The sequence below is a fragment of the Vicia villosa genome, unplaced genomic scaffold (genome assembly GCF_029867415.1).
Source record: "Vicia villosa cultivar HV-30 ecotype Madison, WI unplaced genomic scaffold, Vvil1.0 ctg.001462F_1_1, whole genome shotgun sequence".
NCBI lineage: Eukaryota > Viridiplantae > Streptophyta > Magnoliopsida > Fabales > Fabaceae > Vicia > Vicia villosa.
Genome location: NW_026705624.1, coordinates 399,921 through 410,684, shown reverse-complemented (window position 1 = coordinate 410,684; position 10,764 = coordinate 399,921). Strand labels below are relative to the sequence as shown.

At 43.3% G+C, this 10,764-nt stretch overlaps 1 protein-coding gene across 1 annotated transcript; it reads right to left on the bottom strand.

The window, feature by feature from the left end:
* Positions 1–9,444: 9,444 nt before the first annotated feature.
* Positions 9,445–10,503, bottom strand: LOC131635276 (uncharacterized). Its single transcript, XM_058905890.1, has one exon. It carries the CDS (start codon positions 10,501–10,503, stop codon positions 9,445–9,447), a length of 1,059 nt encoding a protein of 352 aa, XP_058761873.1.
* Between the last annotated feature and the right edge of the window lie 261 nt (positions 10,504–10,764).

Sequence of the window (10,764 nt, the reverse complement as noted above, 5' to 3'; positions counted from 1 at the left end):
AAATTTCCAAGAAAATGCCGCCGGAATGGACTTCATATGATAAAAATCGAAGGAGTTATGAATTTTTAAACTTGGCGCGACATACTCGAAAACACACTTTTTACCGAAACAACACGACGATCCTTAAAATTTTGGGAATTTTCCGTGCATAATTGGCCTTCGATCCGAACATATGAAATCTTGGTAATGATGGTACGGAGCTCCAGTTAAATTTTCAAGCGAATCCGACGAGCGGATTAGGAGATACGAATTTTCAGCACTGTTTTTCACTACGACACCTCAAGTAAATTGCAAATCTTGCGACCTTCCTCAAAGAATTGGCTTCTGAGCCGAACACGAAAGTTGTAGATATCGTCGAAAAAGTCAGGACTACGCGAGAACTTAGCTCATATCACCTTCCAAATATGACTTGCGAATTTTCTCGTATTTCCACTGTTTAAACCACTTTTCACGCCTTTCTTCTTAAACCCATGAAAACTCTTTATTATTTTTCTTCAATTTTTGAATGACGAAATAAACGTCATTAATAACTTATAGCTCAAATAAAGAGGGCAAATTTTGGGGTGCAACAGCTGCCTCTATTCAAACTTCTTGAACCTGACGAGTGAGAAACGAAAGTTTCGAACTGTTGAGGTGGAAGGAGGTTGAATACCAGAATGAACTCGAAAATTTGCGCTCTTGATCAATAGAAGATTCCATCTTGTAAAAAGAAAGAATGTACCACCCCGTAAGTGAGGAGAAAAAACTTCAATTGATCTGGATAATAAATATGCTCCAACTTGCGATAAGAAGGAACGGGCACCCACAGGCGGGGGAAACACTTCAAATGATCTGGGCATCAAGAGAAGGAACATCTTGACTGATTTGAGTATCAGACGTAGCAGATGTCTCCGAACTTGCATCGGGATAGATGTCTTAATTCGACCTGGGAATCGAAGGAGATACATCGGTTGAATCGGACATCAACGAGTAATAGGTATCTCTGATCTGGGAATCATGATCTGGGAATCTGGGCAGACATCTCTTATGATGCAATTAAATCATCAGGTAGATATTCCTACTAATCTGGGAATTAGCGGCTAGCTCCTTCGTAAGACCACGGGGATCCGGAGGCGGCTCCTTCAACTGAACTGGGAATCAGGATAGGAACAATATCTCTTCCGAACTGTGTACACCGGGGAAAGAATGCCTTTAAACTGATCTGGACATGATGCCAGAAAATAAGTAGGACAATCTTCATCTGAAAGACAAAGTCGATCAGGCAGACATCTCCATCTGATCTGATGATATCAGTGGCTTGCTCCTTCGTAAGATCTTGGGAGATCCGGAGGCGGTTCCTTCAACTAATCTGAATCTGAATATTAGGATAGGAACAGATATCTCTTCCGAACTGTGTACGCCGGGTAAAGAAAGCGTCTTCAACTGATGGTTGGGCATCAGGACTGGGCAGACGAGTTTCTTCTTCTGAACGAACTAAATCGTCAGGGAGTAGATATTTCCAACTGATCTGATGTATCAGAGGGCTTGCTCCTTCGGAAGATCTATAGAGATCCGGAGGCGGTTCCTTCAACTGAAAGTCTAATTTATCAGGAATAGGAACAAATATCTTCCACCGATATGGGGGCATCGGGAATAGGAATGTCTTTGAACTGATCTGAGCTGCGCCAGAAAATAAGTAGAACAATCCTCTTCTAATTCAAAACATCAAGATAAGCGCCCGTAATGACTAGGCGAACATTTCTCTCTGGGGAGCATTTAAATCTGGATAACTTTCCTGCAGAAAGAAACAGATATGATATGATTAATGCATGATGCATGTATGAATGTGTATGGAATAACGCTCCCGAGAAGGAAGGCGCTACACGCTTAGAGAATGTAATGAGAATGATGCATGATTCGGGCGTTGCTTAGTGAGGCAACGGAGGAGCACTGAATTGCTGAAGCAGTCCTGGAGAAAATACGGAACTCTGCGGGGAGGACAAGATGAGTGACCAAGGGTCACCAACTACGAGCTGGCAAAGATGGATCAGATATCTGCTGGAGATGATCAAATTTGGATGCGAGCTCTGTTTGGGGACTAAATCCTGCTTGGGGAATATGAACATCCCAATTAACTGCTTGGGGAAGCAAATTCTTGACACCCTGGGGATGTGAAGATAAAGACAAGTTATGGAGACAACTCCGATGGGGAGTGACCTACTTGCTTGTATAGGACGCATTCTGCTGGGGAAATCCTTGACGGACATAGATTCTGCTGAGGATGCAAGTGAATCTCTGCTGAGGAAAGAAACTCAGTGAGGAAGATGAATACTACCGCACAACGATCTGCTAGGGATATGAGAAATCCGCTGGGGATAAGGAACTTAGCATAAGAACCTTTTGTTAAGGCAACTCCACCGGGGAATAAGATGACTCTCCTGGGGAAAACAGGTCAATCTGTTGGGGAGAGAAACGCTCTACTGGGGAGAACAAGGAGTTTCGGGCAAGGAACCACATTAAGAGCTTGCCTGGGGATTAGATACCATCCAACCATGACTCAACTGGGGAGAAGACATTCCGCCGAGGAATAAGGCTTCTGGAGCATAGAGAATGCATCAAGATGTGCTTTGATGAGGATATGAGAATCTTGGAACAAAGAAAGTCTCATCCAGATATACTCAGCTGGGGAATGAGAATCTCTCATTAGGATGCACTCAGCTGGGGAGTGAGAATCTCTCATAGCTATGTCTGCCAATATGATGATGCGAAGCGCTTGCAAGGACGTACCTGCGAGACAAACAAATGAAAAAAATGCCTCCAGGATATAGCATGGCATCTTGACCTGCCATCCTGGTTACACAAGACTTCGAAGTAGATTCAAAGGTTTCATCATTTCTAATAATGTATTGTAAAAGCAATGCAGTTTTCATATGCAAAGTTTAACATAAACTTAGGACGTTTTATGCAGACAAAACAGTAAAAGAAAACAGTTGTTTAAGATAAAGAGATTTTCATTAATTGCGAACAGAATGCTCGTAAAAGAGCGAACACATTTCAGAAGTAGTTCCTAGTAAGAGGTAACCACGCATTTATTGAGTACAAGAGAAATGGCATTGTGAAACGGAAATCCATTGGTTTCGATCCCGCTATCACTTTTGTAACCTTGACGTTCTCATCTCCTTGCTTTGGAAGACCGTACTCATTAGGATTGATCACTGCCCGATCTAACAACGGGTTGGTGTGACATCACCGAACTTGTGGACCCGACGGGGTTTGTGAGAGCCTTTAGGGATTTGAGTTTCCCGGTGCAAACTCAAGAACACGGAGTCTTGCTTATCCCTCGGTCGGGAGCCCTAAACAAAATGATTGGAATTTGTGAATGCTTTAGGGATTTGAGCTGCCAGGTACAAACTCAAGAACACGGAGTCTTGCTTATCCCTCGGTCGGGAGGCCTAAGCATGTATGAAGGGTGATTGCCAAGGTGGCATGCGAGATGTAGTCATTCGCTTTTGTCCCTTTTTTGCCTAAGCCGCCCTTTCGGGTTTTCAACTTAGCGGGTATATTCGTTTCTTTTTCATTCTTTTGCCTGATTCATTTTCTTTTCTTTTTTCTTTTTCTTCTTTTTTTTCTTTATTTTTTTTTATCAGGTCTATGCGAAGTATTTTTTGACTACATCTGTGTTCACAGAGTGCGGAAAGTTCTCGCCATCCATCGTTGCAAGCATCATGGCACCTCCAGAGAACACTTTCTGCACAACAAAGGGACCTTCATACGTCGGAGTCCACTTGCCTCGAGGATCACCTTGAGGAAGAATGATTCTTTTGAGTACCAGATCACCTGGTTTATAGCATTGGGGTCGCACCCGCTTGTCGAAAGCTTTTCTCATCTTCTTTTGGTATACCTGACCATGTCCAATAGCCGCTAAGCGTTTCTCGTCAATGAGGTTCAACTGATCCATCTGATTTTGTACCCATTCTGACTCGTCAAGCTCGACGTCTTTCATAATCCTCAGGGAAGGAATCTCAACTTCAACTGGCAGTACTGCTTCCATGCCATAAACAAGTGAGAAAGGAGTTGCCCCAGTCGATGTACGCACAGAGGTGCGATAACCATGCAAGGCAAAAGGGAGCATCTCGTGCCAGTCTCGGTAGGTCACTACCATCTTCTGTACAATCTTCTTAATGTTCTTGTTGGCCGCTTCAACAACGCCATTCATCTTTGGACGATACGGAGAAGAATTGTGATGCTTGATCTTGAAGGACTCAGAAAGCTCCTTCATCAACTTGTTATTAAGATTCGATCCATTATCAGTAATGATCTTCTCAGGAATCCCATAACGACAGATTATGTCATGCTTAATAAAACGGGTAATCACTTGCTTGGTTACATTCACATAAGATGCGGCTTCAACCCACTTGGTGAAGTAATCGATGGCAACCAAAATGAAACGATGTCCATTAGAAGCAGTAGGCTTAATCTCTCCAATCATGTCAATGCCCCACATTGCAAAAGGCCACGGAGAAGTCAAGACATTCAAAGGCATAGGTGGCACGTGCACTTTGTCAGCATAGATCTGGCATTTGTGACAAATTCTGACATGGTTATGACAATCAGTTTCCATAGTGGACCAATAGTAACCAGCCCTCAAGATCTTCTTAGCCATTGTATGCCCACTAGAATGGGTACCAAACTCACCTTCGTGCATTTCCTCTATAATTTTCGAAGCTTCTTCCTTCACGACACATCGGAGTAACACACCGTCATGATGTCTCTTGTACAAAACCCCACCGTTGAGGTAAAACTTAGTTGCGAACCTTCTCAGAAACTTCTTATCAGTCACCGACGCTTCGGGAGGATACTCTTGAGTTTCGAGGAACTTTTTGACATCATGATACCATGGATTTCCGTCTAATTCAACATCAGCCTCAAAGCAAAATGCTGGCTCATCCAACCTGTTGATGGTAATGTTAGGCGCTTCATTGGCCCATTTCACTTTGAACATGGAAGCCAAAGTAGCGAGAGCATCAGCATGATTGTTCTCTTCTCTAGAAATATGCTCGAATGTGATCTCATCAAAGTACGGAATGAGTCTCATCACATGCTCCCTATATGGAATCAGATTCTGATGGCGAGTTTCCCAATCTCCATTAATCTGACTAATAACAAGATTGGAATCCCCATAAACTTTCAAGTACTTGATTCGCAAATCGATCGCAGCTTCGATACCATAGATGCAAGCTTCATACTCAGCCATGTTATTAGTGCAATCAAAACAGATTCTGGCTGTAAACGGAATATGAAAACCTGATGGAGAAGTAATCACAGCTCCAACACCATTCCCGAGTGCATTAGAGGCACCATCGAACACGAGCGTCCATCGCGATCCTGGTTCGGGTCCTTCCTCTGGTCCGGGAATGTTACAATCTCTGATGTACAGGACATCTTCATCGGGGAATTCAAACTTCATCGGTTCTTAATCTTCGACAGGCTGATGCGCAAGATAATCTGCCAACACACTACCTTTGATGGCTTTCTGGGTAGTATATTGGATATCATATTCGGTCAAAATCATTTGCCACCTGGCTACTCTTCCGGAAAGAGCGGGCTTCTCAAAAACATACTTGATAGGATCCATCTTGGAAATCAATAAGGTGGTGTGAACCAACATATACTGCCTCAGCCGGCGAGCAGCCCACACCAAAGCACAACAGGTTTTCTCGAGCAGTGAGTATCGGGATTCACAGTCGGTAAACTTTTTGCTAAGGTAGTATATTGCATGCTCTTTTCGGCCAGACTCGTCATGTTGACCCAGCACACATCCCATTGAATTTTCAAGAACTGTGAGGTACATAATCAAAGGCCTTCCTGGAACTGGAGGCATTAGTATCGGAGGTTCCTGCAGATACTCTTTCACTTTTTCGTACGCTTTTTGACAATCATTATTCCACCTGGCCGTCTGATCTTTTCTTAGTAATTTGAATATTGGTTCACAAGTGGCCGTAAGATGAGAGATGAATCTAGCAATGTAGTTCAACCTCCCTAAGAAACCACGAACCTCTTTTTCTGTTCTCGGCTCAGGCATCTCTTGTATAGCTTTTATTTTTGCAGGATCGACCTCAATACCTTTCCCGCTAACAACAAAGCCCAACAACTTTCCGGATCGCACTCCGAAAGTGCATTTGTTTGGATTCAACCTCAATCTGAATTCCCGAAGCCTTTCAAACAACTTCTGCAAATGAACCAAGTGCTCTTCTTCAGTGTGAGATTTTGCAATCATGTCATCAACATATACCTCAATCTCTTTGTGAATCATGTCGTGAAAAAGAGTCACCATGGCGCGCTGATACGTTGCCCCTGCATTTTTCAACCAAAAAGGCATGACTTTATAGCAGAAAGTTCCCCACAGTGTGATAAACGTTGTTTTCTCCATGTCTTCTAGTGCCATCTTGATCTGATTGTACCCAGAGAAGCCATCCATGAAGGAAAACACTTTGAAAAGAGCAGTATTACCCACCAACACATCAATATGGGGAAGAGGAAAATCATCCTTCGGACTCGCCCTGCTCAAATCTCTGTAATCAACACACATCCTGACCTTTCCGTCCTTCTTAGGTACAGGGACAATATTCGCAACCCACAGAGGGTAATTCACAACTTGCAGAAAACCAGCATCAAATTGTTTCTCAACCTCTTTCTTAATCTTCTCAGACATGTCTGGGCGAGTCCTTCGAAGCTTCTGCTTGACAGGAGGACTATCTTCCTTGAGAGGTAGACGGTGTACCACAATATCTGTATCAAGACCTGGCATATCCTCATAGGACCAAGCAAAGATATCTGCATACTCTTTCAACATATCAATAAGCCTCTGCTTCACACTACTCTCGAGCGCAGCCCCTATCTTGACTTCTCGGACCTGCTCTTAAGTACCAACATTTACCATCTCGATTTCCTCCTGATGCGGCTGAATCGCTTTCTTTTCCTGTTTCAACAATCTGGCCAACTCGTCGGGAAGATCACAATCTTCATAAGCTTCCTCCTCGGCTTGGTAGATCGGATTGTCAAAATCATAATGAGCAACAGCGGAACTGTTACCAATGGAATCCGTGGTAGTGGAACATCTGCATGATTGATGTTTTTATTTTAGTTTTGATTGTTAAGCTATGTGCAAGTGTGTGCAAAAACATTTCCATTTAAAGGAAAAAGTTAAAAAGAAAGACAAAGAGCAAAACATTTGTATGCAAAAACGTCCTTTTATTTCATGATTAATTTTGAAAATGCAAACTGCATGGCCCTACAAATGATTCACTACGCCTTGGGCAAAGCGTAGGAATTATGTCATGATAAGAAAAGTAAAAACAAGGAATTTACTCCTGAGCTTGTGTAACTTGGATGACATCTTCGATTGTCCAGTTGCTAGGCACCTCTCCAGGAATACTTGGACGAATCCAGCTATCAAAGTCACAATCACTATCCACCTCTTCACCATTGACAATGGCATTCACGCTGGACCCCCATGGGTAGGCATTGGATTATTGACAATATTGGGTGTAGGAGTAAACTGAATTATCTTTTGATCCAACAAGTCCTGGACCTTATTCTTCAACGCAATGCACCTCTCTGTATCATGCCCAGCGGCACCTGAATGGAAAGCACATCGTGCGTTTGCATTGTAGTTCGGAGATTGTGTGTCCGGAGCATTCGGAGCATCTCTCAAAGTAATCTTCTCAATCTTGAGCAAATGTTGCAACACCTGAGCATAGGTCATGGGAATCGGATCAATCTTTCTGTGAGGCTTAGTCCTGGGAGGATAACGATCATTATTGGAACGTTGTCCCTGTTGTTGTTGTTGTTGTGGCACTGGGATCATAACAGCATTAACCGGTGAATTGCTTCTCCCTGAACCCCTTCTTCCATATATGGCATCCGCATTTCCTTCCTTCCTTCTGGCATAACCTTCAGCTTGTTTCTTACCACCAGCAGAATTAGAAGAAGCTCCTAACTGAATTTTCCCCATCTTTAGACCCATCTCGACACGTTCGCCATTTCTCACCATTTCAGAAAAGTTAGCTGAAGCACTGCAAGCCAAATAATAGTGTCCAGACAAGGTACTGGTGAACATGTCAATCATCTCACGTTCAGTCATCGGTGGCTGAACTCTTGCGGCTAACTCACGCCATTTCTGAGCGTACTCTTTGAAAGATTCTTTAGACCCCTGAACCAAACTCTGCAACTGGGTCCTGTTGGGAGCCATATCAACACTGTACTGATAGTGCTTAATAAAAGCCTCCACAAGATCTCTCCAAGAATGGATATGAGTGCGCTCGAGTTGAACATACCACTCCAAGGAAGCTCCAGCCAAGCTATCCTGGAAGAAATCCATTAGAAAACCCTCATCTTCTGAATAAACTGACATCTTGCGATGGTATGCTTTGACATGAGTCATAGGGCAAGTCGCCCCATTGTATTTGTCAAAAGATGGAACTTTGAATTTTGGTGGAATCCTCACACCGGGAACCAACCCCAAGTCATTGATATCCATGCCTAACACCCATTTGCCTTCAACAGCTCTGAGACGTTCTTCAATCAGACGATACCTCTCAACTTCATCATGTGCACCCTCAGCACTATGCCTTGATACCTGGTCAAAGTTCTCAACATTGAAATCCAAATTACCACGGTTCTGACTATCTCTCCTTCCCAATAGACGAGACGGAGGTGGAGGTGGAAACCCGTGATGCTGATTGAAAGGATTATAGTGCCCTCCCACGTGATCAAACTCATTCGGTTCATGGTGATCGTCAATCCTACCAGACACATCGTCAAACAGCCCTGGATGTCCTCCATTCTCAACCCTTCTAGAGTTCTCGACGAGAACACGCAAGTCATCCTGCCCCTTGGTCACATTAGTCAACGCTTCCATAAACTGCGCCATCTGCGTATTCATCTGCTCTGTCAGTTGAGCTCTCATATCTGCCATCTGTTCTTGAATCTGTTCCATCTGCCTTCTCTGATTGCTCCTAGTCGGATACGGGTGATTAGCCGTCTTAGAACTCCTTCTGATAACAAAACAGCGAGACATAAGATATAAGCCCTGTAAAACCTGCAAGTATATGACATGTATGATATATGAATGATATGCATGAAATTTTTGTCAATTTTCAGGTATCCAAGAGTTTATCCCACTTTCAGATAGGACATAGAAACCCTGATACAGAATATATTCGAACAATAATCCACGCACGAGAATAATTCATCAAACTGAGCATATTTCATTCAAACATAACTGGGAATTTGAGTTCATACAAACAAAACACATAACCGTGTCACAAAGTGCTCATAAGGCATACAAAAGAAACCCAGAACATCAAAATGCGACCCCATCCAACAATCCTGGACATGGGCGACAAACATCAAGAATACACAGCAAATCGACCATGGGCCAACCAAATATACTCTACAGCAGCACTAGGACCGTCTGATAAAAGAATGAGCCTCCCCATCTCCTCTTTGTTGGGCTCGGAGGCTTGCGAGCTCTTCTTCAAGTCGAGCCGACTTGGCCTTCTCTTCGATCAATTGCTTTTCCGAATCTGGCACCTTTCTCTTGCTATTGTTTTTGGACCTTCGCAACTTCGCACATTCCTGCTGTTTTCGGTACAAGCTTTCTTCCATCAAGTCATGAGATCGCCTTTGGGCACGTGTCATGTTTGAACCTTCACCTTGCGCATGCTTGACCTTACGAGCTAATTCCGCCTTTTCGTGATCTTGAAAATACCTCTCCAAGCCAACCTCATTGTCCTTTGCTTTTAGTTTGATGTTGTCCGCTTCGGCTTGAATATAGAGTTCAGCCGCAACTGTATCAGATAAAACCACGGGAGGTTGCTCATACAATGGACATGACTTCGCAAATGGCAGCAACAGATTTGCCACTCTTGCCTCAACCCATTTCCTGTAAGGACCCATAACAATAGGAACCTTCTTGCTCAAAGTAGTCTGATCCCTTCTATGGACTTTAGTCCAAGCATACGATATCTTCTCTAGCTCCAGAGGATCTTTACCATCAGCAAAGTACACTAATTCAAACGCTTCTACATCATTCTGAGCCCTTTCCATTGCATATCCCAATTGACGATAGGCGAGCGTGGGATTATAACTAATACAACCTCTGGTTCCCATGAGAGGAACGTTGGGATATTGACCGCAACTAGTGATGATGTTCCAAATCTTCCCCACACAATAGTTCCACCTGATGTCATAAGATGTGAGGTTAACAATCCTATCTGACCACTTAAGAGAACTCTTCTTGAGCACAAAAGGTCCTCTCACCGGCAAATGCAACATGAACCACTGATACAACAATGGAAGACAAGAATCAACAACATATCCTCCCTTCTTACTTCTCGAATGGATCGAAAAATAAGCATCTGCAAGCAACGTTGGCACGGGGTTTTTGTTCATAAAGACACAAATCGCCGCCAAACTCACAAAGTTCTCTCTTGAGGGGAATAAGACAATACCATAGATCATGATAGCAAGCAAACGACTAAAATCAACCTAATGCTCTTTCTTAGCCGCATCCTCAGCCCTACTAATCAGAAAGCAAAGATAGAAACCAGAAACACCGCCCGATGACTTCCAATTTCTTTCCACCTCCTTTATACCCATGTGAAGAGCTTCAACTATTTTTTCAAATCTCACAACCTTGGGAACCCAAACAAAAGGTACATCATTAGTGATTCGGATGTTGAGTATGTAAGAAAACTCCTCGAGTGTTGGCACCAATTGATA

Bases quoted from the DNA above. Each gene is read 5' to 3' on its own strand.
- LOC131635276 (XM_058905890.1), bottom strand. From the start codon at position 10,503: ATGATCTATGGTATTGTCTTATTCCCCTCAAGAGAGAACTTTGTGAGT.